Source organism: Phialemonium atrogriseum (genome assembly GCF_030411735.1).
Source record: "Phialemonium atrogriseum strain 8032-3 unplaced genomic scaffold QBC33scaffold_14, whole genome shotgun sequence".
NCBI lineage: Eukaryota > Fungi > Ascomycota > Sordariomycetes > Cephalothecales > Cephalothecaceae > Phialemonium > Phialemonium atrogriseum.
The window spans coordinates 85271-112793 of NW_026848151.1; the positions used below are offsets into that span (position 1 = coordinate 85271).

The following is a 27523-nucleotide window of genomic DNA, read 5'->3' on the forward strand; positions in this document are numbered from 1 at the left end:
GAGGTAAAATACGGAACTACCTGCCTACCTAGGTATGTATCACCTACTGCCAAAATCGCCTTACTTTATACATATTACTAAGTAGAGTAGTGGAGGTTGACGTCTGTCCTGCCCAACGTCCCCGGGCCAGTTCCTTCCTTCTTCGGCACCGTAGCGAAAGGGGGAAGAGGCGACGCCATTCATCCCCCGCCTTGGATCTTGACACCTTCCATCACGATTGTTAGCCTCGACGGCATCGAGAAAGGCAGGAACTGAAGGCATTGCAGAGGTGTTTATGGCCTCTCGATCCGTGCCCTTCGTCCTTTTAGCAGCATTATCTCCCGCCTCTACCCTGTCGAGGATTGGTAAGTGGAACCCAGGAAGTTCATCAATCCCTCCTTCTCCGTCTCCTTGTCTCTCTCCTCGCCGATCTCTTCCCTGCCCTCACACCTGCTTCCTCACAAATACCTACCTAGGTACCTATCCTACATCCAGGGAGAAAGCCCGATTTGGGGCGAGTCAAAGCCTTGACCCAGGTCTCCTTCCTCAATCACCGCCCCCTTGTGGCTACCTAGAGGTAGGGACTTTCTAACCGTGCCGCCCTTAATACAGGTCCCTCGCCTACTCGCCGCATTTTCTCGTTTTTCTCTTGGTTCCCACAGCATCAACACCATCCCAACAACCTAACCCACCACAGACAATTCCAGCCTCAGCTTGCTCGATAGCTTGATCTATCCTCTTAATCCCCACGCGCTCGCTTGTATCACAGAACCTTGGCACTGACATCGCCCAACGCCGAGCTTCCGGACTGCCTGTCGTGTCTTCATACCCGGAAAGCGGCGTGTGGACGCGTCATATCTTCGAGGTGAGAAACACTTGGCATCTTTGGGGAAGTATCGACACCTTGCCTTGTGTCCTACTACCGCCCACTCCTTTCCCCCGGGCGTGCTTATATCCGCCTGCAACCTCCTCACTGCAAACCATCCACTACCATACTTTCATTTGGGTGAAGTCAGATATCATCTGGCTTCCGCCTCCTCCCCTACCTTCTCATCCTTCCCCCTTCTCACCCTGCATCAACTTTGCTAACATCGGGTCCCCTAGACTTGCAAATGGCAACCCGAAGTTATCAGGCCGGTCCCATGCCGGCTGACATGGGAAATAACAATCGAAAATACTCTGGTTACATGAATGGCACTACTCATGCTGCCCCAGCCCAGACCGATGCCCCGGTCCAGCATGCCAATCATCAGGTTGGCCACCACCCGGACAGCCTAGGAACTGTGATGAGCCAGTTCTCTTCTCTGTCCATCCCTGGTGGCCACATCCCCGCTGGATCTGGTTTGACTCAGATGTCCATCCATCACCCGTATATTGCTGCTCCAGAGGGAGCTATTGCCTACACTGGCTACGGAGTCCCTGTCCACCTTGGCAACGCATCTCAGATTCCAGATGGCTACCCGGCAGCAGCTTTTGCACCACAGTATTCTGTCTCTGGAGTCACTGGGGCGTATGCCTCCTACCCTATGCCCTATCCGATGATGCCTTTTACTCCTGGACGCTCAGTTTCCTATGGTGACCACAACAACGAGGTTCCTGGCCTCGACTACCGTCGTGGATCGTACTCTACGACGGAATCGACCCCGGCGACTCCATTTTTTGGTAGTGCTTCGGACCGAGGCAGTGCAGCTCGAATTGCTGTGATGCGTTCGGCATATAACACCCCGTCCCCTGACCATGCTCAGGTGATTGGTGGCTTTGATCGCACTCCTGTCACCAAAGCCCCAACCATCTCAGACGTGGACTTGGACGCCCTCCTGAAGCAGAACCCTGCTATTCCACGTGCTGTCCCAGCAGTCTTCACGCCTCCTCAGCACATGAAGACCCTTGAACAGTGCCTCGAGAACCGCATCGTCGGCAACCGCAATGTCTACATTCGTGGACTCCACCCGACCACGGACGATGAGTTGCTCCTCCGCTACGCCCAGAGATTTGGCGAGGTGGAGCAGTCTAAGGCCATCATCGACACAGCAACTGGAGCTTGCAAGGGGTATGCGCCTATCTATACATATGCCATGGAGCCATGTGTAACTAACTGACTCGTTGGTAGCTTTGGATTTGCCAAATTCACCGATGTCCGCAACTCTGAGAATTGCATCCGGGGTTTCTACCGGCTCGGCTACGAAGTGGGTTTTGCGAGAGTGGGTTCCCTTCTGTCTGATACACTGGTACTGACTAACTCAAGGTTCACTTTGCAAAGGAGAGCTTCAACGCTCGTCTGAAGGCAGAAGGTGATGAGAATAGTACCAACCTCTACCTCTCCAATCTGCCGAAGCGCTTGACCGAGACTGTAAGTCCAGCCACATGATTATGAGCGGCCCGCAAGACACTGACACGAGGCAAGGAACTGAATGCAATCTTTGTCGGGTATAATGTCATCTCAAGCAAGATCCTCCGTGATAGCATGGGCAACAGCCGTGGTGTTGGATTTGCTCGGTGGGTTGCCATACCCTCGCCCATTATTCCCCGGTTGCCCCTGGATCATATCTGACGCTCATATTAGCTTTGCAACTCGTGAGGAGTGCGAGGACATCATCAACAAGTATCACGGTATCGCAGTCGGCGATGAGGCCATGCTTATGCAAGTCCGATATGCCGATACTCCTGCCCAGAAGGAGCTGAAGCGGATCACTGCCGAACGTCGCCAGTTCCGCACCAACGAGTACAATATCGGTGCCTATGGCACTGCTGATGTTGGAATTCATCCTTCCATCTACTCGCAGACCTCCTGGAATCGACGCCACATCGCCGGGGCTAACAAGTAAGTTCATGACCCTGCTTGCCGATGCAAACAGTTCTGATAAGTTTGGCAGTTCCTCCGTACAACATGTAGCTAGGACGTCGCAACTTTTGCCGACGATTACTCGTGATGGAGCGCAACTGGGCGGACAGTATGGTTGCTCCAGGTATTGCCTGCGAGTTTTTCCTCGTAACTAACTTTTTGGTGCAGGCAGAGCCCAACCGTGCCGGGCACTCCGCCTCCTAACGATGAATCAGATGACGAGAGTGTTACCGTAGCCGAATCCCATAGCGTCACCCACGGAAGCACGCAGTCATCTCCCGTACCAAAAAAGGAGAAGGCCTGAAACGGTTGTCCTGGCACTGCACTTAACATCAATACCTTGCTTTCTCTATTGCATTGGACTGGGCCCCGGGTGATACGATTGTTTTGGTATCCTGTATCTTCATTCTGCTATCACCATTATGTGGGGGGTGGGGGGGGCTCGGGGTTTGAGACGGAAGGCTGTTGCAATTCCCCGTATCTTAACTTTTTGACGGAGTTCTACACGATACACTCACTCTCTGTGGGGGAATATCTGAGGATGTTTCTGGTAGCTACAAGGGTCAGAACTCTGGTGCCAAGAGGGTCGTGGGATTTCCCCTTTGTCATACACCTTCATCATGTACACTGGGAACTTGTACTTGTACTCATTTACGAGGAAAGTCAGGTCGATCAGGACTAACTGAATGAGAGGTTTTTACAAATTAACTGGAGTATCCGGGTCTGGCAGCCGGAATAAAAACGTGGTGTACTACAAGTCAAAGACGAAGAGTGAACGTAAGACGAGGCGGCCATGGGTCAGAATGTCAGGTTTACCATCCACACATATAAGTATGAGATGATGAGAGTCGAAACTGGCCGAGGAATGTCTATTCTATGCTTCACTGATGCTCAACTTTCCCAGTTCATTCGCCTGTAGATCCGAGTCGTTCCCAAGGTCGACGGGGATGTGGCTCTCCCCGAGCAATGGCACAACCCGGCCATGCTCTGATACTCCAGCCCCTGGTTGTTCTTCCTCTTCCTCTTCCTCTTCCTCTTCCTCTTCCTCTTCCTCTTCCTCTTCTTCTGATTCGCTGCTGAGGTCTGCGCCGTTTTCTTTCAATGCAATCCGCTCTCGAATCGCCGCCTCCAAATCCTTAGCCATCTTCTTTGTAAACCCAGATGCTTCTGCTACAGCATCTAGACGCCTTGCCCCATCCTTCCCCATTGACTTCTTTGCGTGCTTGAAGAAGGGGCCTGGCCGTGTGCTCACAAAATGGAAACGCCTCTCGAAGAAACGCTTGATACAGTTGACATCCCGGTCAAAGTACATCTCAGCATTTGCGTGGTCCATTGATACCATCTGGGGGAAGTCGATGACTATTGGAGTGAGTATAGTAGCCACTGGGCCCTCTGCCTCCCCACCAATGTTGTCTTTCTTATCCTGCTTCTCCTCTTTGATGAGGATGTTGAACTCGTTGAAGTCCCCGTGTATAAGACCATGCTTTGCGAATCTGAGGATCATATCCATGAGCTCAGCATAGAGGTTGGCAGGATCGGGGACTGATGAGATTTGCCGCAGAGGGAACGCGTCAATGAGAGCCATGACGATGGTATGCCTTGACTGGGCTAAGGGTTCCGGGACTGGAAAGCCCTCCTCCTGTAGGGCCTTCATGAATGCGAACTCCTTCATTGCGGCCAGCCTGGAGAGGTACATCCACGAGCCGGAGGCCCGGTTCTTCAGGTAGTCGCGGTTGGTCTTGACTGAACGGAAGGATATCCGACCCAGCCGGTGAATCTTGAGCACCTTCTGCTTTCCGGTCTGGTCTGCTACCACCATGATATCACTCTCCTTGCCGACGCCGATGCGGTTGCCCACGCTGTAGACCTCGTTCCGAGATGCATGTGTGTGTAGGGCGAGGTAGTCCAGCCCGCCATAGGTCAATCGGTAGCCATCGTACTTGGCCTCCTTGACCCGCGCTATCAGTCCGACTTTTGCTAGGGCTGATATGCTCTTGTGCACGCCGCTGCTGCCTCCCCGCAGCCGAGCGATCTTCTCGATCAACGGTGTGGGGACAATTTCGTGGTTTTTACTGCCCATCTCAGCCTGTTCAAGCGCACCCCGTTAACATATGATACGAGGAAAGATGAAGGAGTCAGGAGGGGTTGGGGAGGGACCAACCGCTGTGAGTACTCTCCAGTCCTCTGAGGTGAGGTACCTCATAGCCTTGGTGTCCAACTTCATGGTGGCAAGAGTACCAGGGGCTCTCAGGCCTGGAAGGAAAGGTGGGAAGGTCGAATCTCGCCGTGAGGTAAGGGAATTTACTCTTTTTAATGCTTCCGGTACACCTCACAATTCAAAGATAACCGGGACATGCAAAGGAGGCTCTAGAAGGTCGGGTATCAAGTGCAACGACGTAGGTTCATATGGAAGAAAGAAATCGGATTTTAATAGCGCCGGAGGTGAGGCTCTGCTAGGTAGGTGTGGGCCTATCAACGTGGGAAGATGAGGCCGTGGGGCCCTTGCTTCAATTGGAGCTACCTGTCAGGCGGCAAAGCCTCGCGTCACTCTGGGAAGCTGCTAGTCCCTCCAACAACAAAACCCGCCTTTTCTCCCATGCGCAAAAGTTTATATCAGCATCAGCAGCTGTAATTCTCTTGTGCCTTCCTCTTTTTTATTTTATTTCTCTCTATCGTCTAGTACGGCAGCGTATCCTTCTGCCCCCCGTCAGCTCCCACCAACACCTCGCCTACCTTCGTTGCTCGGCCACTCCGTTCGATCACCATGGCTGGGGACAGTGACTTGTCAAGGGCGGCCGAAAAAGGCAAAGGCAAGGCTGTGGATGGCGACCAGAAGGCCGAAGAGTCCAAGAAGGGCAAAGATGCGAGCCTCGTGATTAATGGCAAGAAGGATGACGAAAAAACCGAAGGTTTACCTCCCATCCCATCTAGCTCCATCGGCCCGCGGGCGGTTCCTGACTGACCTACTCAGCTGCCGAAGAACTCAGCGAAGAAGATCAGCAACTCAAAAATGAGCTTGATATGATCGTGGAGCGACTAACTGTATGTCGATGCTTGCCTCTCCTGGTTATCTGGCACTAATAACATGGGCCGTAGGAATCCGATGCATCACTTTACAAGCCCGCCCTAGAGACGATGAAGAACCTCATCAAGACCTCAACATCATCGATGACAGCGGTCCCGAAACCGCTGAAGTTCCTCCGGCCCCATTACGACACCATGACCAAACTGTACGAGGATTGGCCCAGCGGCGACGACAAGACTTCCCTAGCAGATGTGCTCTCGGTCATTGGTATGACGTACTCTGACGAGGATCGCCAAGACACCCTCAAGTACCGCCTTCTCGCCCCCATTCAAGATTTCGGTTCCTGGGGCCATGAGTATGTGCGACACCTGGCTCTGGAGCTCGGTGTCGTGTACGGCAAGCGCATTGCCACCGAGGAGCCCGCCACGGACCTTGTCAACCTTGCGCTTCTCCTCGTACCCCTGTTCCTCAAGAGCAATGCCGAAGCCGATGCTGTCGATCTGATGAGTGAGCTTGAGATCATCGAGGAGCTGCCCAAGTTCGTCGACGAGGACACATATGCGAGGGTCTGCTTGTACATGGTCTCGATGGTCAACCTCCTTACCTACCCAGACAACGAGCACTTCCTCCGCGTGGCACACGATATCTACAAGACCTACGGGCAGCACACACAGGCTATGGTCCTCGCTATCCGCCTCAACGATATTAACCTCATCACGGCTGATTTTGTCGAGAAGGACCCGGTGCTGAACAAGCAGCTGGCGTTCCTGATCGCTCGCCAGAGGATATGGCTGGACGACATTAACGGGGGTGGGGATGCTGAGGAATTCTCAGACTCCCTCTGTAACGTCAAGTTATCTGAGCACTTCAAGTCTCTTGGGAAGGAGCTCAATATACTCGACCCCAAGACCACCGAGGACATATATAAGAGCCATCTAGAGAGCAGCCGTGTGGCGGGTATGACCAACTTCGATTCCGCCCGGCACAACCTGGCGGCCGCGTTCGTGAACGCGTTCGTGAACGCCGGGTTTGGCAATGATAAGATGATGCTTGTCGAGGCGGACAAGAGCTGGGTGTGGAAGACAAAGGACGAAGGAATGATGTCGGCCGTGGCGTCGATGGGAACTCTCCTCCTGTGGGATATCGAGAATGGGCTGGATCGGATCGATCATTATACCTACGCAGAGGAAGAGCTGATCCAGGCCGGCTCGTATCTTGCTATCGGCATCATGAACTCGGGCGTCCGGCTTGACTCGGATCCAGCCCTGGCTCTGCTTGGAGACGCGGACAAGCTGAACCACAAGAATCCGCTCATCCGGGTCGCATGCATTATGGGCCTGGGATTATCCTATGCCGGATCCAATAATGTCAACGTGGTGGATATCCTGCTGCCCATCATCACTGACACAACGCAAGACATGCAGATATCCGCGATGGCTGCGCTCTCCTGCGGCCTCATCTTCGTCGGATCTGCCTATCCGGATGTCAGCGAAGCCATAGTGACCACTCTTCTAGATGTCGACCGGAGGGATCAGCTGACTGACAAGTGGACTCGGTTCCTTGCCCTTGGCCTTGGTCTTCTGTACTTTGGCCGACAAGAAGAAGTGGATGTAATTTTGGAGACGCTGAAGGCGGTTGAGCACCCCATGGCTAAGCCGACTGCCGTTCTCGCCGAGATTTGCGCGTGGGCGGGCACGGGTGCCGTCCTCAAGATCCAAGAGCTCCTCCACATCTGTAACGAGCACCTAGAAGAGCCGGAGGAAAAGAAAGGCGACGAATTGTTGCAAGCCTATGCTGTCATCGGCATCGGCCTCATCGCCATGGGCGAGGACGTGGGCCAGGAGATGGTCCTCCGGCAGTTCGGGCACCTCATGCACTACGGCGAGGCCAATATCCGCCGGGCAGTGCCTCTGGCAATGGGGCTTATCAGCCCCAGCAACCCGCAAATGAAGGTATACGACACGCTCTCCCGATACAGCCACGACAATGACAACGAGGTCGCTCTCAACGCCATCTTCGCCATGGGTCTTGTGGGTGCGGGAACGAACAACGCCAGGTTGGCCCAGTTGCTGCGGCAGCTCGCCAGCTACTATCACCGAGATCAGGAGTCGCTGTTCATGGTCCGGATAGCGCAAGGGTTGTTGCACATGGGCAAGGGAACCCTGTCGATCAACCCTTTCCACACCGATCGCCAGATCCTCTCCCGAGTATCCGCCGCCGGCCTTCTGGCCGTCCTCGTTGCTATGATCGACGCCAAGCAATTCATCACCGGGTCCTCGCACTATCTGCTCTACTTCCTTGTCACGGCCATGCACCCGCGCTTCCTCGTCACGCTGGACGAGAACCACAAGCCCCTGACGGTCAACGTCCGCGTCGGCCAGGCCGTCGACGTCGTTGGCCAGGCCGGTCGCCCCAAGACCATTACCGGCTGGCAGACGCAGAGCACGCCAGTGCTGCTCGCGTACGGTGAGCGGGCCGAGCTGGAGGACGAGGAATACATCAGCCTTAGCCACACTCTCGAGGGCCTCGTAATCCTCCGCAAGGTAAGTCTTCTGAAAACCGACATCTTGAATGCCTGATCGCTCTATGTTTTCAAACTAACGTGACTTTTTTCTCTCAGAATCCCGACTGGGAAGCGGGTAAATAGGCGCCTGACTAGCAAGGGAAGATGCGGGAAGAAAATGGCAGGCGTAAGCGAAGGACGAGCAATTTTTCTATCTATGCCTTGTACAATAAATGACCCTCGACGGGACCGAAGAACAAAAGCTCGTTGGAGATATTCTCTCCGGGCATTCGTGTCTTTCGAAGAGGGATAGACGGAAGTCTGGCCTGATGGCAACATGGTTTATCAATCTCGTAATGCACAGTAGTTCGAATTGTCTTGAGGACCCGGACTTGACGATATCTTGCTCAAAGGTCCAAAGGGGCAAGCAAGCAAGTGTTTGAGTGTACGAGTAGATTTCCTAGGATCCGGCCTTTTCTTCTCGTAATTCGATCTAATAAGCAGACAACCTTGATAGATCCGTGACCAACCTAACGCCTTGCTCATCCCATCTATGCTCCTCCATATTAGGGAAAGGGAAAGAAAAAATAATGAGGGGGGAGGGAAGGACTGATTGATCGCACGTGTCTACAGTTTAGGGAAAGGCGGCATCTCGTTTCTCGTTGGCCCTCTCTACCCATCATCCCCTCATCCGATGTGTCTAGATGTCCTACTTCTTCATGCCGAAGATGTTCCGCTTCTTCTTATGTTCCCTATCCTTCTCGAGTTTCGCCGGTCTAGACTCGCCGGCGGGGGAGGGGGACATCGACTCGGACGGCCCGCCGCCGCCGCCGCCGCCGTTTAGGGGCCGCGACGACCCGCTGCTAAGGGTCATGCTTCCCATTGCTTTGGTCGGGGGCCTCGGCCCGCCCGGGATGCCTATAGCGCCGCCTGGGGGAGGGACGCGATGAGGTCTCTGCCCGCCCGGGACCATTCCCATGCCTGGTGCGCCGGGCGCGGGACCGGGCGCGGGCGCGCTCGCCATGGGCGGGGGAGCCGGGCGCTCGAAGAGGTGGGCCGGGGCCTTCTGCTTCGCGCGCTCCATGGGCAGGTCTAACCGTCTCCTGTCGACGGAGAGGTCGCCGACCTGGCGCAGGAAGAGCTGCGGCGCCAGCATGTGGCTCGTGGCGAGGAAGACATCCTTGCCCTTGCTGGCCGAGATCTCGTAGCAGGAACGGGCCTCGCTGTAGGTGGCGCCGCCGGCCATGAAGACGATTATGCGCTGCCGGTTCTCGACCTGGCGACGGCCGGCACCGGCCCATCGAGGGGCTGCAGCGCGGAGGGAGACCTGCGCGGAGAGCGCGTCCTCGTTGGGATCCATTGGCGGTTTGACGTATGGGAACATGACCTGATCAAGCGCGCCGCGGCTGAGATCGTCGAGCATGTACTTCAAGGCTGGCTGGAACCGGGAGAGCGCATACTCTTCGTTTTGCGCCGCGTTGGTTGCATTTTGGGGAAAGAGAGGGACTGGCGGGACACGGGGGTCTTTGAGCTCCCGGATCGGACGCGCTCCGAGTAACTCTAGGTTGGTGACGACCTCGGCATCGGAAGGAGGCAGCGAGGCATGAGCTAGAAGCCTCTTGATGTCCTCCAAAATGACGCCACCCCGGTATATCATGTAAACCATGATCAGCCGTAACCTGTCCGACGAGCTAACCCCCTCGTCATCCAAAAGCCGAACAACCTGTTCCAAGACGTTCTTTGCCTTCTTGAAATCCTCGTCCAAGCCAGTTGCCAGCGTCTGTTCAATGGAGGCAATATCTGGCAATCCTTGCTTCTGGAAAACATTCATACACTCCTGAGCCATGGTCAAGTGTAGCGAATAGGCGTCCTTCATCTCCTGGAACTGCGGCAAGCCTGCCAACATGTCCTTGATGGCGTTCAGACTCGTGGTATCCTGGTTCTCATCTGTAAAATTCGGATTCTGGTCGAGGAACTTTCGGAAGTCGCCCATTAACTTCTCAATCGTGTCTTTCATGTGGCGGTGGCGGTTGTCCACCCAGACCTTATCCTTCTCTTGAAGCTCCATGTCCTTGTCCTCGGCACTCGCGGTGCCCTCGTTGATGGTCATATGATAAGTGATTTTATCGCCTTCCTTAATCTTCAAAAGATCATGTGCCATTGCCTGGTATGTGAACTCGTGTAGGAGAGGTGCCATGAGGTCCATAGACCTGTCCGTGATAACAAGAACACCTTGAGGCCTCGGTGTTGGAGTAGGGAAGTTTGGGTTCCATCGGCCGTACTCATCCAGCTCCTCCTGGACGAAGCGAGCCAGATGGGAGCATAAAACACTGGCCTCATGGGTGGGATTCTTGGGCCGGTAATACCGAACCTTGGGATATTCACCCAGGGAGACGCAGATGCCAGTGATCTGTATTGGACGACGGATTAGCCTCAAGAACAATTACGACGTTCTAACCTCCCCTTCACTACCTTTTGCGCCAGCGCTTGCATGTGTTCGCGAACAAGATGATTGCAGGCAGGGTGGTACAATATTGGGAAGCTCCACGGGTCTCGAAACGTTATTAGATGAGATTCACGGGGGAAGAAGTCGATATTCAAGGTTTCGAAGCCTGCTCGTTCGATTCTCAGCATGATGAATGAAGCTAGCCTGTTGACTCATTTGAGGGCTCACCTGCTATCTGCTGTTTGGTATGCGGGGAGGAGTCGAGGCGGCGGCGAAGTTCAGGGTCCAGCAGCGCAGTCCAGACCAGATATGCGCTCCTGTACCTTCGCCTGTCTAAGTCGGCCAGGAGACAGTCAACAACATGCGGCTGGGGAGTCAGGATATAGATAGCATCCATGGTAGGATTCATCTCCCTCCTCTCCTCGATCCGCTCAATATCTGGCTACTCTTCAGTATTCGGGTGAGGTGTTAGGCGGGAGATAACAATCGTACTGGCGATATTCTGGTTGAGGATGTCATCTTCCTTGAGGACGTTGTCGATGACTTTCTTCGACTGCTCATCGAGTATCAGGACTTTCCACTGTGTGTCGGAATTAGAAAGGGGCAGTTAGCAATGCCTCTAGATTCAAGTGTCAAGGAGGTGTTGTCATTCTAGGTTCTCACATCGCCCCTAGTAATATTCTTAACGGTCTCGAGAATGACTACAGACAAAAATTAGCGCCCCGATGATATTCACATGGTCCTGGGAAGCTCAGAGGCTGTCCATACTCTTATGCTGTTCTTCGATGACGGAGACGCCCATCTTGGCGATAAGGACGTCTCACAACCAGAGAGCGGCAACAATTGGCGGGAAGGCGTGCGGGAGGGCAAATAGTGCTCATGGAGTGAATGCGCGTGGGGTGAGTGCGCCGGCCTATCTGCTCTAGAAATGGCGGCGTCTTCTGGTGGGCGTTTGCGGTAGGTGCAGGGAACTTGCTTGATATCCAAGGAAATCCAGAGTCCATGTGGAACTTCCAACTTGGAAGTTCAGGTTCCATGGCGGGGTTCGATCCATGCAAGCTTCAAACAAGTACCTAGGTACCCTTACCCCATACACTAAAACTTGTCTAACGAAACCCTAACCCTGGGGCTCTGTAAAGACGGATGGGATGCTACCTTACTTTGCCTATTCGTATCCGCACACTCTACTATGGTAGTGTTGGTGGGGACAGGCGTCACCCGTGGACCTTGCTTCTTTCTTCTGGGGTACCTCAACGTTTATAAACTTCATTACGTTTCTACCTGTATATAAACAGGAAGGAACATGTCGCGATGCCCCAGCCCTGTCATGAGCTGCAAGGAATTGCAATCCCTAACGGTTCAAAACGGTGGTCTGAATCTTAATGGTCCTGATGATGTTTAGCGTAGACTCGCATTCGTATTCCGGGCCATCGCCCAGTTAGCCCAGCTAAAAAAAAACCCAAGGAGAATGGAATAAGCTTCAATGACTTATGGAATCCATCCTCACCACAAATTGATGCTCCTACATTACTGCGATAATCATATCCGAGCTAGTGGTTCATCAGAAACATGCTCGTCGACCCCGTCCCTCGCATCGATTCCCTTATCAACAAAGCTCTCGCCTGTCACACTATCTTCGCCTACTCCACCAGCTTACACTCTTATCCTCGAGGTAGTTGGCGATGAGCTCCTCGCCCTCCTTAGGGGATGGGGACAAGAATCCCCCCTCTGTTGCCGAAAATCAAGTGCCTGCACCGGGGAAGGATCATCGTGGCCGCGTCATTGACTTCCTCAGGGTTGAGGAGGGCGAAGTCTACACGGCTCATTCGAGAAAGAGACCCAAGTGGTACCAGAGACTCTTAGACGCCGGCGCCGAGGAGAATGGCATCAAACCCGTGCCGGCGGAGCAGAGGACTAACACGGAGTACAACAATCTGTTCACTGTATTCTTCACATCTCTCTTCTGCTTGCTGCCGTACGTCTTTCCCTGGCCCTGATGTTCTTCGCTTTGATAGCATTAATGCTAAGTGATCGCTCAGCCTCCCGACGGGCATGCTTGCTACCCTGGAGTATGGCATGAGCCTTCGAGATTCGGCCATTATCATCGTCTTCTTCGCCATGCTCACCTGTATCCCACCGGCCTTGATGTGTATGGCAGGCCCGCAGACCGGGCTGCGACAACTGGTTCAGGCAAGATACTCTTTCGGGTACGAAATGCCACTTCTGCAATTTGAAAGTTTGAAATTCGGGCCTAACCTGGACACGGCAGCTTATATCTTGTTACCATCCCGCTTCTCTTGAACGCCGCCACCATCATAGGCTTCGCTCTCATGTCGGCCATCGTTGGCGGGCAGGCCATTGCCGCCCTGAACCCGGAGAACGTCAGTGTTGATATTGGGATCGTGGTGGTCTGCGTCGGGGCATTCGCTGCTTCTATATTGGGCTACCGGGCATTGCACTGGTGGGAACGCTGGGCTTTGCTACCCAACTTGGTTGCTATTGTCGTTGCTGTCGGCTGCGGCGGCAAGCATCTTCACCTCCAGAGCGACCACCTTCCGCCTCCAACTCCCTTTAAGGTCTTGACTTATGGCGGCCTAATTGCCGGTTATTTCCTTACGTTCGGTGGTATTGTCTCGGACTACTCCATATATCACGACCCAGAGGGACCCAAGTACGTATAGCGCATGCCCATTAATCTGTTGAGCTTGCGGCTTCCCCCGACCCCTGTAGACCCGGCTCACAATTCGAGCAGATGGAAGATCTGTGTGTACACATACCTTGGCCTCCTCACATCGTCTGTTCCGCTTCTCATTCTCGGCGCCGCCATCGGCGGGGCCATCCCCAATGTGGACTCGTGGGCGGCTGCGTACGAGATCTCGGGCATCGGCGGAGTCATCCTCGAGATGCTAGCGCCGTCCGGCGGGTTCGGCAAGTTCATCATGGTCTTGCTAGCTCTCAGTGTCATCGGGAATATCGCAATGAGCATGTACAGCATGGCTCTTAACCTCCAATTGCTGCTTCCCTTCTTGGCCAAGGTCCCCCGCTTCTTCTTTACTATCGTCACCATGGCCATCATGATCCCCCTCGCCATCCGTGTCGCCGAGGAGTGGGAGACGAGCCTGCAGAATCTCCTCGCTCTTATCGGATACTGGGCCGGCTGCTTTGACGCCGTGCTGATCGAGGAGCTTGTCGTGTTCCGCAGGATGGACTATACGACCTACGACCATGCTATCTGGAACGTCGGCCGGAAGCTTCCCAGCGGCATCGCGGCCATACTTGCGTCTCTTATCAGCATGGCCCTTGTGATTCCCGGGATATCCGCGGTCTGGTACACAGGGCCTATCGCAAAGACGACAGGGGATATTGGGTTCGAGATGGCTTTCATCGTAACCGCCATATTCTATTTCCCGCTCCGATGGCTTGAGGTCAAGTGGCGTGGCCATCTCTGATTTTGCTTGGCTTGATTTAGTCATAACCTTGTATGATTTAGCGATCAAATGCTTGGCTTCTGTGACAGATATAATAGCGATGACCATGAATCATGATACCCTGCCTTGAGTAAGAACATAGGTTCCTGTCTTATTCTCTTCGCTGTTTTGCAAGAATTCTATTTCGCCGTGAAATACTCCATGTATGAAGAAATCAACGCCGGTTCACGGCCCGTATTCTATTGGAGCAGCTTTCCGCACATGACAACGTCCTCCCCCAGCGGGTGCCACGACACACCAGTGAGCCGAACCGCAGCGGCCGACTCGTCAGCCCTGTCGGGAGAAACCACAACGCCGCCCTTCCCCAGCCATGTCGGCGCAATAGTGACGATGACCGAGTCGACGAAGCCGCTGTTCGGCCCCTCGAGGAGCGAGTTGATGACGTGGCCCCCGCCCTCGACCATGACACTACCCAGGCCCTCCCGCGCCAGCGCCCGGAGGACGTCCGCCCAGGCGAAACGGCCGCCGCCGCCGCCGCCGCCCCCTGACGGCTCCAGGAAGATGTACTTCCCGCCTCGCCTCTTTAGCGCCTCCCTCCTCTCGGCCGCCACCGCGGCGGCCCGGTCCCGGCGTGCGATAACGAAGGGCGCCAGGCCGGCGCCCTCGCCCGCCAGCCGCAGGACCCTGGTCTCGTCGCCGACGGGCCAGCGCGCGCTCGGGTCGAGCACGATGGGCCGCGGCTGGTGGCCGGCGCCGGCGCCGGGCGGGAGGGCGAGGCGGCAGTTCAGGCCCGGGTCGTCGGCGATGGCGGTGCCGGCGCCGACTAGGATGGCAGCGTGGCGGCTGCGGAGGAAGTGCGTCATGGCCTTGGACTGCGGGCCCGAGAGGGCGGTGCGGACACCCGGGGCGAGGGCGAGGGAGGAGTCGAGGGAGGTAGCGAAGGTGAGGGTTACGAAGGGGAGGTCGTCGCCTCCGGTGGTGTTCGCATCCTGGTGGAGAGGTGGAGGTAGATGAGGCTCGAGTTTGAGTGCCTCTTCAGGGGGGAAGTGAAGTTTCTCGGTCATTGTGGGGCGGCGCGGATCTGTGCTACGGCCGGCTCCGGGGTTTGACGGCTCGGCTCTTCAAGACGGGGTTTCAACGCGAATGGAGGATCCGATGCCGGGGGCTTTCCTGCTTTTCGGAGCCAAACAACCGTGTCTGTCACACAAGAGACATGCTACAGCACTTCTAAGTGTTATCTCGTAGTCTAAGCTGCTAGGGTACCTAGGTGCTTATGTTGCTAGAGGGCGTGTGTTTGGACCATTGAGGCGTATGTATGGAAAAGTGGAGTTTTGAGACAGTGAACACTATGGGCCGCCTATACGGAAGGCTACAGTGCACACTGTCTCAAAACCCCGGGGAGGGTCGGGGGCGGGTATCTAGGTGTGAAAACGTCGAGTCTATGGCTGAGCCGGATCTTGGGCCTCATTAGAAAGTAATATTATTAGTATTCTTTTCAGCGACGCCATGGTTGTGTGCAATCTTCTCTTCTCTACCATACGATCAAATCTGTTCCGCTCCTACGCAGTTCATATATAGGTACCTACCTATCCACTCGTCTGGCATAACACTTGAAGAGGGTTAGGGTTAGGATTAGCGGCAATAATCCGTACCCAGTCCGGCACTTTGAGTGGCATTGTGGCGCAGCGCCTTCCACGCAATCCGACGACGCCATGTGAAAGCTGGCTGAGACAAGGAGGGTTTGGCCTTCTTGACTATCTTTGCGCCCTTCTTTCTTTCCTTAATTCTTCAGTTTCTACCAGAGAAGGAGCAAGACTTGATTTCCAGCCATCATCAAACCTGGTATTGGGGCCAGCCATACCCAGTCCCGGAGTTCAGCCAAGCCTCCCTTTCAGCTTAGACTCGACACCACCTTGGGCAGGCAGTCTAGACTCAACCTAAATCGCTCCGCTAGAGCACGGAACCTCGCCACACAGCCACCCCGGGTTTCCCGCATCTTCTCCCCCAAGCTCTCCATCCCCGGACCTTTTACCTTCGTTTTGATTGCGCGTTATCCTGCATCCACCCGGCCATCTATAACACCGACCAACCTCAAAGCGTCGCCTCGCCTCGTCAGATCTCTCACTCGGTCCACCCTCGATTCCCTGGTCTCTCAGCGCCCCTAATAAAACCAAAAAAATTGAAAAGAAACCCCTACTTCCTCATCGGCAATCAATCCGCCCCCGCCGCCCTGACAACCATGTCCAACAAATACGACCAACCCCCAGCCTACGCGCCCGCAGGAGGCGGTCCGGCGACCCCGCAACCCGCCTACCAGGGGTACCAGAACCAGGGGTACCAGCAGGGCGGCCCGGCGGGAGGCCAGGGCGACTACTACCAGCCGGGGCCATCGATGGGGTACTACCAGCAGCAGCAGCCCGGCTACGGACCGCAGCAGGGGTACGGACCGCAGGGATACGGACAGCAGTATGGGCCACCGCAAGGCGCCTACTACGGCCAGCAGCAGCAGCAGGGATACTACCAGGACCGGCGGTCGGGACCGGGATGCCTCGAGGCGATGCTGGCGGGTCTGGCTTGTTGCTGTTGCTTGGATTGTTTGCTGTTCTGAGCGGAAGAGGAAGAAGGAAGTAATGAAAAGAAGGGGGGCCGGCGCGGGGGGGACCGCTACCAAGCCGATTTGCCGGCGCAAGAGTGAGGGGGGCACGGTTTGGTTATGGCTCGGCTGTCGCGTCTGTAGCCGATGGGTAATGCGATGCGCCACACCCTCGTTGGTGAGACGCCCGTCGAGCTGTTGCCGGCGGCGCATTTGTATTAAGCGATAAGGTCGTGTTTTCAAAGGCGAATGTATGTATGTGCGTTAGGACCGGGAGTCGTGGACTGGAAAGGAGGGCATTCATTGAAGGCGAGGAAGGGGCTGGGGGTTTTGGCGTACCGGCTGCATTCTTGATCGCTCAAAGCTCGTCTGGGACAGCAGCGTCGAGGGTGATTTCTCTCTGGGAGTGGACACGGCAACACAGTAGCCACTAGGTTTGTACCTCCAACAACATATTTCTTCTAGTATCACTTATAATCTCAATCCAAGCTGTTAGGGGGAGGTGCTTTTCCTCGGGAGTTAGAGTTTAATATATATATATATATATATATATATATATAATCTCTTCGTTGACTGTCTAATACCGGCTTTTTCTTGATGCCCCTTGCCCCGTCCACCGCTGATACAGTACAGAAGACTCAAATAAACTAGGGGGGTCATGAGAGCCCCGCATATATCTTGTCGAAGTTCTCCTCAGCGTCCTTGACGCAATCGTTGGCATACATCATCTTCTGCACGTCGGGGCTCGCCCACTTGTCCGGCACGGAGCCGTTATTGCGGTGCTCGGCAAACTCGCGGTCCCGCTCCTCCCGCGCCTTGCCCTCGCCCAGGTGCAGCGTCCGGCCGGAGAAAGCGGCCAGGTTGACGAGGGCGTAGGTGTGGTCCCTCCTCAGCAGCTCGTACACCTTGAGCACCTTGCTGATGGTGGCCGGATCCGAATTCGGCGCGCGGCTCACGCACTCGGCCAGCACGGCGCCGTCCTCGATCGCCATCGCGGCCCCCTGACTAAGGTGGGGCAGCGTGGGATGGCAGGCGTCGCCCAGGAGGGCCACACAACCGTGAACCCAGGTCATCAGGGGCTTGTGCGCGCGCAGCTTCCATTCGCAGACTTCACCGTCGGGGACGAGGTCCAGCATCCGGTGCACCATGGGGCAGAAGTCTTCGAAAACTTTGAGCATGGCGCTCTTGGAACCCTTGGTGGTGTAAGTGGCGTTGGTGGCGGCGGCAAAGTTGTCGTCGGGTTGCGCTGTCGACAAATTGTATATCTGCTTGTCGCTGACCGGGTAGGCGATGATGTGCCGCCGGGGCCCTATCCACCGGACGACGGTGTCACAGTCAATGAGCTTGAGCATCTCGGGATCCTTTTCCATATCGGAGCGCTTGAGCATGATCCGGTAGGCCGCTTGGCCCGTGTCCTCCTCCTCCTCCTTCGTGCCCAACTGGGCGAGCATCTGACTCCGTGTGACGGATTTGATTCCGTCTGCGGCAAGAAGGATGTCGGCCTCGACCTGATACGGCTCGCCATCACGGGACTTTACTGTGAGGATGGGCTGGGGCTCGTACGAGTCGATCTTTATTAGCGCCGTCGAGAAATGGAACCTGATAGCACCCTCTCTCTTGCACCCGTTGAAGAGCCCGCCGGCTAGGGAAGATCGATGTCCTGTACAGTGGGGGTAGCCGTACTTCTGGGTGACATCTGACATGTCCACCTGGGCTAGCTCAACGTCCGTGCTGCCCTCTGATATCTCGTTAGCCGGGAGCCCAGTAGCGGGGGGTGACTTGCAACAGAAGCGGAGAACTGCGGTGCTGGTAGTTACCTCTTATGCTGGCGCCCTTCACATCTGTGGACTCCTTTGCGATGTCATCCCAGACGCCTAACCGATCCAGCACGCGGGCAACGTTAGGCGGCATCTGGATGCCCGCGCCAACGAAGCCGAGATTTGAAGCCGTCTCGAATACATCTATGTGCTTGAATCCCTTTCTTGCGAATGCCAAGGCGGTTCCCAGGCCTCCCATCCCTTGAAGGACATTAACATGAGTTGTCTAACTACATCAATTGGGGGCGGGATGTCGTACCGGCGCCAATAACGGCGATGCGCAAGTCCTTGGGGTCTGTCATTGTTGGCGACGGGTCACAGCTGCTCACTTGGACAGGTCAAGATGATGGCAAGTTGTTGGCCTTGTGGGATATTGTAGTCCACGTTCTGGAAGGGGTAGTTGTAGGGAGGCATGGCCGGTTAAAAGGAAGCGAGCCTCTATCGGCATCCAGTTCTCTCGGTTTCCGCCTCTTCGGCACCTATTCAGATGGGCTCTAGGCCCGTGGCAGATGTGCCACTGCTGGGCTGCTGGCAGTGAAGTGTGGGGTGCCGGTGAAGGTCTGCCGCCGCCCTGCGGGGGTAATTTTGGGGATTTGGTGCTAACATTCATGAGGGGAACTTGTTTGGTCAGGGCCGGGATTTAGCGGTTAGGATTCACGGTTGCTTGTTGCAGTGGGGAAAATAGATATGCCGCCACAAGACTTATAGGAGTTTTCCCGAATGACATCAGCGTCCCCTATTTTCCCCTATTTCTGATCGCCTAGTACCGGTCGGTACGGGAGTATGTAGTACGTAGCACCCGCCCTCATTCCCGTCGCTGACTTCTGCAGGCATCCTGTGTGGCCAGTGACGAGTGACGGGAAATACCGTACCTACAGTACTGCGTAGTGGTATGAATGGAACTGGGGCTCGGCATCAGATGTTCACCCTCACGGCACATCTACATGCGTATGCGTACACGGGGCGAGCCGGCGGCGGTCGTCAAACAGACAAACCGTTTCTTTGCGAACAAGTGGAACTCGGAAATTGCTGGTCAAGTCAAGCGAAGGGCTGCCGCTGGCCGACAGTTTCCCACTTACAGTTGCCACTGGAACCTGGGGACTGGGTACTCACTTCTCCCGTATTATTTGGTGTTTATAAATGGCTTGCCAAATCTGATTATCTGACGGCGATGCAGGACAACCCAGGATGAAAATAGAAGAAGCGCGCGTCTATATGTAATTGTGTTCATACCTAGTACCTACCTATCTAGGCGTGTCAGGCTGGGAGGTGACAACAGCCCAATGAGGCGCCAGTGATTTAACTTTGCACTGCCCCTGGTTTAGCAGTGACTAGCTAAGTCAATATGATTCGCTACGAAGCACCCACCCCGTTCCCGCCCATACCATCTTAGGGGTCCTGCAGCCGCAGACGTCATAGCCTCAGGCCAATCAGGGTGGCGATGGAATCCGGTTCCTGTTTCAGCTACAACATGGAAACTACCTAGAGACAGGAACCAAGGAACGGGTACGGCCATTCATCACCACTCCCACCAGTCACGCATAGCTCTTGGCAGGTATAATGCATCCTTTAACCCCCTCGAAAGAGCTGCCACAACAAAACCCCTATCCTCCCCGTGCTTTATTCTAAATTACACCTCAAAGCCCGTCGAGAAAGGCCTATGATCTCGACCAATTGACTCTTCTGGGGAGAGACAAAGGCTTGCCTGGAGCACCCCGGGCATTCTTCACAGCATACATATCTGCCCGTCCTTTCTGCACCCTTGACACTGTCCTGCAGAGACCAGGACATCATTCTCAATCATGTCCTCGACAATGAGCAGCATAGCTGCCAGGGCGGCCAAGAATGAGAATGCCGCAGGTTCTGCCCAAGGATCGAATGGAATCAGCCTGGTTGCCTTCCTGACTGCCCTGGCGGCCTCGTTGATTGTCTTCGGCGTCCAGATGAGCTTCTTCCTGCTCTTGAGGAATAAGTTGGCGCGAATCTTGTGCGTAACCGTCCGTTTCCAAGTGCCCGTGTATGTGCCCAGGCTAACCTACACTCTTCCTAATCAGCAAACCGAAAACTTACCTCGTACCCGAGCGCGAACGGACTGATCCTCCGCCGGCCAGCCCCTGGGGTCTCGTCTCCGCCCTGCTCAAGTTCGACGACCGGGAAATCATCAAGAAGTGTGGGCTCGACGCCTATTTCTTCCTAAGATATCTTCAGACCCTCCTCATCATATTCATCCCCATAGCACTCATTGTCATCCCCGTCCTCATCCCGATCAATTACGTGGGCGGCATTGGCCAATCCTTCGTCAGCAACATAACCTCCGGCAGCAATATAACCTCCGGCAGCGGCGCATCAACAATCAGTGGCTTGGATACATTGGCTTGGGGTAACCTTGCCCCCAACCACCAAAAACGGCGCTGGGCCCACCTTATTCTGGCCCTCGGGGTCATTATATGGGTCTGCTATGTCTTCTTCGCGGAGCTTAAAGTATACGTCAAGATTCGGCAGGACTATCTCACCAGCGCAGAGCATCGGTTGCGAGCTTCAGCCAATACCGTCCTTGTCAGCGAGATTCCATCCAAGTGGTATACCGAGGATGCATTGAGAGGGCTGTTTGACGTGTTTCCCGGAGGTATTAGAAATATCTGGCTTACGCGGGATTTCACGACACTGCTCAGCAAGATTCACAAGCGCGACGCCATCCACAAGAAACTGGAATCTGCTGAAAGCGACTTGATCCGTGCCGCGAAGAAGAAGCAGCTAAAGGTTAGGGCTGCCGAGGAGAAAAAGGCCCGAAGGAAGCACCGGAGCGGGGCGCTGAGCAAGGCCGAGAAGGCCGAGAGAGACCGACAAGAGGACGAAGAGGCGAGACGACAGGCGGAGAGCCAGGGGGGCCTGAACGCCGGGGATCATGAACAGGTGCCCCACAACGTATCGACCACGGTCGACGACATGGAGGGAACGGACATTGGGCTTGACGGAGAGCAGACCGGCTTTACCTCCAGAGTTCCCATCTTCGGGGAAGGTCTGTCCAAAGTTGGATTCGGCCTCAAGAAAGGTGTGGCCGCTGTGGGGGGAGCCGGCCAAGGGATTATGGGGGGAGCGAAGGCCCTCCAAAGGGGGGTGGACGGCGAGTTGGAAAGGACCGGCGGCTTCGACTTCATCCGGAGTGACAAGGATCAGCTTCCATCTGCGCCCCCGACGAGAGGGTCCGATCGCCCAATGGCTCGAGTAGTAGATGAAGATGAGGAGCCGAAGATGTCATTCGCTTCGGAGAGCCCACTTCATGCTTCTACAAGTCGGCATGGCTGTTCCATGTCGGCCGTGTCTCGTGAGTCGGCGCAGCAGCAGAAGCAGGACGTGGACCCTAGAACATGGGGTAATACGACCCGGAAGGCTACAAACTTGGACGACATGTTCGTCACGGAAAAGACAAGGTGGTGGCAGTTCTGGAAGCCCCCAACTGGCGGTTACGCATCTCCCATCCCTCAAGGCGCCGAGGGGGACGAGTACTTCAAGGAATCTGACATCGGAAAGAAATCCTTTTGGGAGAAAACGAAGTCGGTCATCCCTTTCCTAGGCGGTAAGGAGGTGGAAGCCATAAGCTATCCCGATGCTTTCTCGGGCGACAGCGAGCATCCCAAAGAAGAGGGTGCTGAGTGGTCGAAATGGGTCAAAGAATCCGATCGACCACGCCACAGGTTGCCATTGTTTGACTGGACTCCGGGCTGGCTTCCCGGCTTGCCGCTGGTCAACAAGAAGGTCGACACCATTTATTGGTGCCGAGCCGAACTTGCCAGGCTGAACGTGGAAATCGAGGAAGATCAACGGCATCCCCATCGGTATCCAGCAATGAACTCAGCGTTTATTCAGTTCAACAACCAGGTCGCCGCCCACATGGCTTGCCAGTCGGTGACTCACCATGTTCCGAAGAACATGGCGCCTCGGATGGTCGAGATCTCGCCGAACGACGTCATTTGGGATAACATGGCAATCAAATGGTGGGATCAGTGGGCGAGGAAGGGCATCGTGCTGGCCATCGTCTGCGGCATGATCATACTCTGGGCCATCCCCGTCGCCTGGACCGCGTCCCTCTCTAACATAGACGCGCTGATTCGGGAATATTCGTGGCTGGGCTTCCTCAAGACCAATGACGCCGTGTTCAACGCCGTTAAGGCCATTGCTGGCGTCTTACCTGCCATTGTGCTGGCGATCCTGTTGTCGCTTGCTCCTCTCCTACTCGACCTCCTAGCCGGGTTCCAGGGAGCCAAGACCGGCTCGGAGAAGTCCGAGGTTGTCCAGATTTACTACTTCGGCTTCCTCTTCGTCCAGGTCTTCCTGGTCGTCTCCATCACGGGCAGCACGTTGCAGACCCTCACAAGCGTCGGGAGCGACATCACGAGCACCCCTAATCTCCTGGCCAAGAATCTACCCAAGGCAGCCAACTACTTCTTCTCCTACATGATCCTACAGGCCCTGTCAACCAGCTCCGGAACCCTGCTGCAAATCGGCACCCTCGCCGTCTGGTATATCCTGGCAAGGATCCTGGACAACACGGCAAGAAGCAAGTGGAGAAGGAATACGGAACTGCCCACGGTCAAATGGGGCTCGTTCTTCCCCGTCTACACGAACTTTGCCTGCATTGCCCTCATCTACTCGGTCATTGCTCCGCTGATTTCCATCTTTGCCATCATCACGTTCAGCCTCTTGTGGGTTGCCAATCGCTACAACATGCTCTATGTGACCCGATTCCGGACCGATACTGGCGGCGTGCTCTACCCGCGGGCGATAAACCAGACGTTCACAGGGCTCTACGTCATGGAGCTCTGCCTCATCGGCCTTTTCTTCCTGGTCAGGGACGAGTCGGGTAACAGCGTCGCCTTCCCGCAAGCAATCATCATGGTCGTGGCCCTGGTTCTGACTGCCCTGTATCAATACCTCCTGAACGCGTCTTTTGGGGCCCTGCTCCGGTACCTGCCGATCACCTTCGAGGACGAGGCCGTGCTGCGCGACCAGGCGTTCCAGCTTGCGCAAGATCGGCGCCTCGGGCTCGCTCCGGAGGACGACGAAGCCGCCACGCTCAACAATAATTTTGATAATAACTCCCTCAATGACGAAAGTAACGACATTGAGTTGCGCAAGATCGACCAGCAAAAACGCAGCAACACCAGCGGTACGTCGAAGCTGGGCAAGATGAACCCTGTCCGGGGAATCGTCCACGCCGGGACGTGGGCCGCCCGGGGGGGGAGACACATCCAGCAGCGAACCTTTGGCAAGGCCGAGGAGAACCTCAAGACGGCGGCGGTGTATCGCCGGCAGCAGCGGCAGAAGGACCTGGAGGCGCAGCGAGCCATAGGCGACGCCCTGTACGGCGGGTACCACGATGAAATCGAGGACCTGACGCCCGAGGAGCGCGACGCGCTGGTGCGCAAGGCCTTCCAGCACTACGCGCTGCGGGCGCGGCGTCCGACCGTCTGGATCCCGCGCGACGACATGGGCGTCAGCGACGACGAGATCCGGCGGACGACCGACTTCAGCGAGCACATCTGGATCAGCAACGAGGGCACGGCGCTGGATACCAAGGTCCGGGTGCTGTACGGCAGGAACCCCCCCGACTTCTCGGAAGTGGACCTCATTAACTTGTAGAAGAACTTTACGACTGCCCAGCGTTTTCCATATATTTAGATTAGCATCACATCGGCTGCATTCTTTCCCTCTCTTTTTGCATTTGGCTTTTTGATCCTTTTCTAGGCAGAGACCTCATGCCACCTGCATCAGCAGCATTTCTTGGTGGCAGTATTTGCATGGAGAAGAATACCCCGGAGTACTATTTATTTTTACCCATTTATTCCACAATTGTTTTCCTGTCCCATCATGACATATCGGGTGATATATATGTGTGTGTGTGCGCGCGCGTGTGTGTATGTGTGTGTGCGTGTAATCTATCACTCGTATACAATGACTGGTTACCGTCTACCACGATACCCCCACAATTGATGTAAGACGAGCCCTGCGTATATCACAGCTGTTTGCATGCACGTCATGTAGTACTGTAGCCGGCCAGCTGAGTAACCAGGTGATCTTCACGACGAAATCGTTAATATTTCCGTCGAATTTGGGCACCCTCGAGGCTCTTCACGTTGTCTAGATGCATTAGCGGCCCAACCGCCACAGTTGTCACTCTCTGGCGTCCTTCGAGGACATCTTGGCAATGACTAAAGGCGATTGACGTTCTAGTGGTTTCATGCAAATTTGAGAGGATATCTCATATCAGGGGAGGTCTACTCTGTTGTATATGATGCAAATAGATCAATTCCTTGTGACGATGTTTATAAAACTACTTCAAATATGACAAAGTAAATAGACGTCTATTTAACTGAAGGTTATAAGTTGAGAAAAGGAAAAAAAGAAGCTATCAAGGGTAGAACACCAAGAGGATTGATCAGGGTGTTGTCATTGGTCAGCAGCCAATCGCATGTCAGGTCGTGACAATGTATCGTTCACCTAATGGGGCGTTTTAGTTGTTGTCCCCGACACCGTCCAATCACCATTGTTCGTCAATTAAGCTCCTTGAGCCTCAATATCAAAATTGATTTGATAGTAAAGAATGGCAAATCGGACGTTCTACTATTACAACTCCAGGATGAATCGTCGGATCCCCAACTATCACAACCTCGGGTGGGATCATCACCAGTCAGTCGTCTGTGCCTCGTGCCCAGAAAAAAGGGGTAAGGTCTGAGCCCCAGATCTAGAGCGAGTCCGAGCCGGCCCTCTTCCCCAGCACCCCCTCGCCGCTGCCGGGGCCTCCCTCGGCAACGACCACCGGCGCGGCGGCGGCGTAGTCGTCGTCGCCGGACAGCTCCTCGAGGGTCTTGCGCTTGGTCTCCTTGATCAGTAGGGTGGAGAAGCAGCCGAGGAGCATGAAGAGGGCGTAGATCTCGAAGACGTGGTTCATCCAGGGGTTGGGGTTGTCCTTTGTGCCGCCCGTCGTGCGCAGCGGGGCGATGGCCCCCTGGCCTATTATCGAGCCGATCTTGCCGGCCGCGGCCGAGATGCCGTGCGAGGTGGACCGGTACCGGGTCGGGAAGCACTCGCCCGGTACGATGAAGGTGGTGGAGTTGGGGCCGAAGTTGAAGAAGAACTGGGCCAGGACGTAGATGGCGAGGAGGCCGTTGGGCGAGAGGTGGTGATAGGCGAAGCCCATGACGATGAAGAGGATCGTCAGGATGAAGAAACCCATCAGCTGGATCGGCTTGCGGCCGATGGTGTCGACGGTGGCGACGGTGACCCAGTAGCCCGGGACAGCACCAGCGAGAACGATGATCATGTTGCCGACTGCCGTGTTGAAGAGGTACTGGTAAGTGCTGGTCGCGCCTGCGGTTGAGTAGCCGATGACTCCGAGGATGATGGCGTTGTTTAAGGAGAGACCGTAATAGGCAATATCTAGGAAGCACCACGACAGAGAGGTTCTATAGAGCCACGTTAGTTGATGCACTCTTGGTGTTCTATTGGGAGGGAGGGAGGAGGGGCCCGGGACCGGCTACTCACCCTGCTAGAAGCTTGCCGTTCTTAGGCTTCGAGTAGTGCCGGAAGAAATCACCCCAGCTGGCCTTCGGAACAGTGAGGTGCTCGATGGCTTGTCTCTGGGCGGTGACGCGGGATATTTCGTCCGGGTTGCCCTCAGGCTTGCCGCCAATGTAGGCCTTGATATCATCGTCGGCCCTCTCAACGTCACGAGCGACATCGAACGTGTATCGAGGCGTCTCGGGGATGGTCAATCGGTAGTAGAGGGCGATGCAGCCCGGGACGGCACCGAAGCCCACCACAATTCGCCACATCTTGTCAACTGCCTCGGAGCAGCCACCGGTGCAGGTAGCTGGCTTGCTGGATGTGATTAGGGACTCCTTGAAGCCAAGGGTGACGAAGAGCATGACGAAAGCGGCGGTCAGCTGGCCGAGTCCCTGCATGGCAAACACGGAGCCCATCATAGCGCCTCGCCATTTCGTCGTGGCGAACTCGGAAGTGATGATGCTGGACAGGGGGTAGTCACCACCAATGCCAACGCCCTGTTCATTTTCGGTCAGCTTGCAAACGTCCTTGTCCAGACCGGAGTACTCACCATCAGGACACGCCAGAAAATGATCAGGCCGACGACGCTGCATGCGGGAGAATCTGCACTCAGAGCCTGGCCCAGAGTTGCGAAGATGATGACTATCAACTCCAGTCCGTACATCCTCTTTCGGCCGACGATATCTGCAAGAGCGCCGAAGCCGAGCTGTCCGATAACGGTACCCGCAGAGGTGGCCAGCTTGATGGCGGTGTCGGATGTAGTTGGCATGGCGCCGGTCCCAGGGTAGTAGACAATGCCCAGCATGAGGGTCAAGAGGGAGACGACGAAGATGTCGTATGAGTCCGTGAAGAAGCCAACGCCGGCGACGACAATGGCTCTCACGTGGTACCAGCCGAACGGGGCCTTGTCGACTTCGGCGAGGGCGAGCCTTCTTCGCTCATTGGGATCCTGGATGTGGAGGAAATCATTGTGGAAGTTGTGGTAGGCATTGTTGCCGCCCGAGGTCTTCTGGGCAAAGGAGGCCGCCGGGGGCGAGGACGACGGATCAGTCTCGGCCATGTCGACAACGCCGGTCGTCACTACTTGGGTTTGATCGCTGGGCTGAGGGGCAACAAGTAACCTGATAACAGCTGACCTGGAAACAGACAAGAGAGGCAGGCTACGGGCAGAAAGGCTCAAGCAACTGGCAAGAGAGAGACGAAGAAGGAACAACGACAAGTCGCGAGCTGGGGGGGGGAGGGTAGCCATTTAATCTTCTTCAGCAGGCACGTTGCGAAAATAAAATAGCTACCCCCAAGCTACCCCAAAAGTCGCGCGTCTAGGATA

At 55.4% G+C, this 27523-nt stretch overlaps 10 protein-coding genes across 10 annotated transcripts; 5 read left to right on the forward strand and 5 right to left on the reverse strand.

Annotated features, from left to right (window-relative positions):
* Window positions 1–753: 753 nt before the first annotated feature.
* QBC33DRAFT_83442 (uncharacterized protein) lies at window positions 754–3316 on the forward strand. Its single transcript, XM_060433125.1, has 8 exons — window positions 754–844; window positions 1084–2029; window positions 2090–2165; window positions 2225–2329; window positions 2384–2475; window positions 2543–2800; window positions 2853–2930; window positions 2990–3316. The coding sequence occupies exons 2-8, from the start codon at window positions 1092–1094 to the stop codon at window positions 3123–3125; spliced, it is 1683 nt and encodes a 560-aa protein (XP_060282897.1). The 5' UTR covers window positions 754–844; window positions 1084–1091; the 3' UTR covers window positions 3126–3316.
* Window positions 3317–3471: 155 nt separating this feature from the next.
* Window positions 3472–5268, reverse strand: QBC33DRAFT_539823 (Rio2, N-terminal-domain-containing protein). Its single transcript, XM_060428013.1, has 2 exons — window positions 4984–5268; window positions 3472–4908 (listed from the first exon to the last, which is right to left on the reverse strand). Exons 1-2 carry the CDS (start codon window positions 5043–5045, stop codon window positions 3696–3698), a joined length of 1275 nt encoding a protein of 424 aa, XP_060282898.1. The 5' UTR covers window positions 5046–5268; the 3' UTR covers window positions 3472–3695.
* A 108-nt stretch (window positions 5269–5376) lies between these two features.
* On the forward strand, window positions 5377–8851 carry QBC33DRAFT_539825 (putative 26s proteasome regulatory subunit rpn-1 protein). Its single transcript, XM_060428014.1, has 4 exons — window positions 5377–5730; window positions 5793–5863; window positions 5918–8389; window positions 8467–8851. Exons 1-4 carry the CDS (start codon window positions 5586–5588, stop codon window positions 8491–8493), a joined length of 2715 nt encoding a protein of 904 aa, XP_060282899.1. The 5' UTR covers window positions 5377–5585; the 3' UTR covers window positions 8494–8851.
* A 207-nt stretch (window positions 8852–9058) lies between these two features.
* Window positions 9059–11597, reverse strand: QBC33DRAFT_559414 (Sec1 family superfamily; the record flags this gene model as incomplete). Its single annotated transcript, XM_060429972.1, has 6 exons — window positions 9059–10759; window positions 10822–10961; window positions 11024–11233; window positions 11288–11375; window positions 11459–11496; window positions 11564–11597. 6 exons carry the CDS (start codon window positions 11595–11597, stop codon window positions 9059–9061), a joined length of 2211 nt encoding a protein of 736 aa, XP_060282900.1.
* Window positions 11598–12007: 410 nt separating this feature from the next.
* On the forward strand, window positions 12008–14368 carry QBC33DRAFT_539835 (permease for cytosine/purines, uracil, thiamine, allantoin-domain-containing protein). Its single transcript, XM_060428015.1, has 4 exons — window positions 12008–12770; window positions 12835–13002; window positions 13065–13466; window positions 13548–14368. The coding sequence occupies exons 1-4, from the start codon at window positions 12478–12480 to the stop codon at window positions 14242–14244; spliced, it is 1560 nt and encodes a 519-aa protein (XP_060282901.1). The 5' UTR covers window positions 12008–12477; the 3' UTR covers window positions 14245–14368.
* Window positions 14335–15413, reverse strand: QBC33DRAFT_587848 (5-amino-6-uracil reductase). Its single transcript, XM_060431526.1, has one exon. The coding sequence runs from the start codon at window positions 15285–15287 to the stop codon at window positions 14463–14465; it is 825 nt and encodes a 274-aa protein (XP_060282902.1). The 5' UTR covers window positions 15288–15413; the 3' UTR covers window positions 14335–14462.
* A 1049-nt stretch (window positions 15414–16462) lies between these two features.
* Window positions 16463–16831, forward strand: QBC33DRAFT_559417 (uncharacterized protein; the record flags this gene model as incomplete). The annotated part of the gene is made up of 1 exon (XM_060429973.1): window positions 16463–16831. The coding sequence occupies one exon, from the start codon at window positions 16463–16465 to the stop codon at window positions 16829–16831; it is 369 nt and encodes a 122-aa protein (XP_060282903.1).
* Window positions 16832–17345: 514 nt separating this feature from the next.
* QBC33DRAFT_83599 (uncharacterized protein) lies at window positions 17346–19230 on the reverse strand. The gene is made up of 3 exons (XM_060433126.1): window positions 18893–19230; window positions 18634–18834; window positions 17346–18554 (listed from the first exon to the last, which is right to left on the reverse strand). Exons 1-3 carry the CDS (start codon window positions 18933–18935, stop codon window positions 17473–17475), a joined length of 1326 nt encoding a protein of 441 aa, XP_060282904.1. The 5' UTR covers window positions 18936–19230; the 3' UTR covers window positions 17346–17472.
* Window positions 19231–20292: 1062 nt separating this feature from the next.
* On the forward strand, window positions 20293–24729 carry QBC33DRAFT_83661 (DUF221-domain-containing protein). Its single transcript, XM_060433127.1, has 2 exons — window positions 20293–20620; window positions 20688–24729. Exons 1-2 carry the CDS (start codon window positions 20436–20438, stop codon window positions 24271–24273), a joined length of 3771 nt encoding a protein of 1256 aa, XP_060282905.1. The 5' UTR covers window positions 20293–20435; the 3' UTR covers window positions 24274–24729.
* Window positions 24730–25375: 646 nt separating this feature from the next.
* On the reverse strand, window positions 25376–27256 carry QBC33DRAFT_578535 (putative inorganic phosphate transporter pho84 protein; the record flags this gene model as incomplete). Its single annotated transcript, XM_060431068.1, has 3 exons — window positions 25376–26096; window positions 26176–26693; window positions 26747–27256. 3 exons carry the CDS (start codon window positions 27254–27256, stop codon window positions 25376–25378), a joined length of 1749 nt encoding a protein of 582 aa, XP_060282906.1.
* Window positions 27257–27523: the final 267 nt, after the last annotated feature.

What these genes read in the sequence shown, in the direction of transcription:
- QBC33DRAFT_83442 (XM_060433125.1), top strand. Translation starts at nt 1,092, where the DNA reads ATGGCAACCCGAAGTTATCAGGCCGGTCCCATGCCGGCTGACATGGGA. An exon ending in CGAAGCGCTTGACCGAGACT is followed by an intron (nt 2,330 to 2,383) that starts GTAAGTCCAGCC and finishes ACACGAGGCAAG; the next exon opens with GAACTGAATGCAATCTTTGT. An exon ending in CACATCGCCGGGGCTAACAA is followed by an intron (nt 2,801 to 2,852) that starts GTAAGTTCATGA and finishes TAAGTTTGGCAG; the next exon opens with TTCCTCCGTACAACATGTAG.
- QBC33DRAFT_539823 (XM_060428013.1), bottom strand. Translation starts at nt 5,045, where the DNA reads ATGAAGTTGGACACCAAGGCTATGAGGTACCTCACCTCAGAGGACTGG. An exon ending in GACTGGAGAGTACTCACAGC is followed by an intron (nt 4,909 to 4,983) that starts GGTTGGTCCCTC and finishes TGCGCTTGAACA; the next exon opens with GGCTGAGATGGGCAGTAAAA.
- QBC33DRAFT_539825 (XM_060428014.1), top strand. Translation starts at nt 5,586, where the DNA reads ATGGCTGGGGACAGTGACTTGTCAAGGGCGGCCGAAAAAGGCAAAGGC. An exon ending in TGATCGTGGAGCGACTAACT is followed by an intron (nt 5,864 to 5,917) that starts GTATGTCGATGC and finishes CATGGGCCGTAG; the next exon opens with GAATCCGATGCATCACTTTA. An exon ending in GCCTCGTAATCCTCCGCAAG is followed by an intron (nt 8,390 to 8,466) that starts GTAAGTCTTCTG and finishes TTTTTCTCTCAG; the next exon opens with AATCCCGACTGGGAAGCGGG.
- QBC33DRAFT_539835 (XM_060428015.1), top strand. Translation starts at nt 12,478, where the DNA reads ATGAGCTCCTCGCCCTCCTTAGGGGATGGGGACAAGAATCCCCCCTCT. An exon ending in TCTCTCTTCTGCTTGCTGCC is followed by an intron (nt 12,771 to 12,834) that starts GTACGTCTTTCC and finishes GTGATCGCTCAG; the next exon opens with CCTCCCGACGGGCATGCTTG. An exon ending in CACGACCCAGAGGGACCCAA is followed by an intron (nt 13,467 to 13,547) that starts GTACGTATAGCG and finishes CAATTCGAGCAG; the next exon opens with ATGGAAGATCTGTGTGTACA.
- QBC33DRAFT_587848 (XM_060431526.1), bottom strand. Translation starts at nt 15,287, where the DNA reads ATGACCGAGAAACTTCACTTCCCCCCTGAAGAGGCACTCAAACTCGAG.
- QBC33DRAFT_83599 (XM_060433126.1), bottom strand. Translation starts at nt 18,935, where the DNA reads ATGACAGACCCCAAGGACTTGCGCATCGCCGTTATTGGCGCCG. An exon ending in CATCGCCGTTATTGGCGCCG is followed by an intron (nt 18,835 to 18,892) that starts GTACGACATCCC and finishes ATGTCCTTCAAG; the next exon opens with GGATGGGAGGCCTGGGAACC. An exon ending in GAAGGGCGCCAGCATAAGAG is followed by an intron (nt 18,555 to 18,633) that starts GTAACTACCAGC and finishes ACGAGATATCAG; the next exon opens with AGGGCAGCACGGACGTTGAG.
- QBC33DRAFT_83661 (XM_060433127.1), top strand. Translation starts at nt 20,436, where the DNA reads ATGTCCTCGACAATGAGCAGCATAGCTGCCAGGGCGGCCAAGAATGAG. An exon ending in AATAAGTTGGCGCGAATCTT is followed by an intron (nt 20,621 to 20,687) that starts GTGCGTAACCGT and finishes CTTCCTAATCAG; the next exon opens with CAAACCGAAAACTTACCTCG.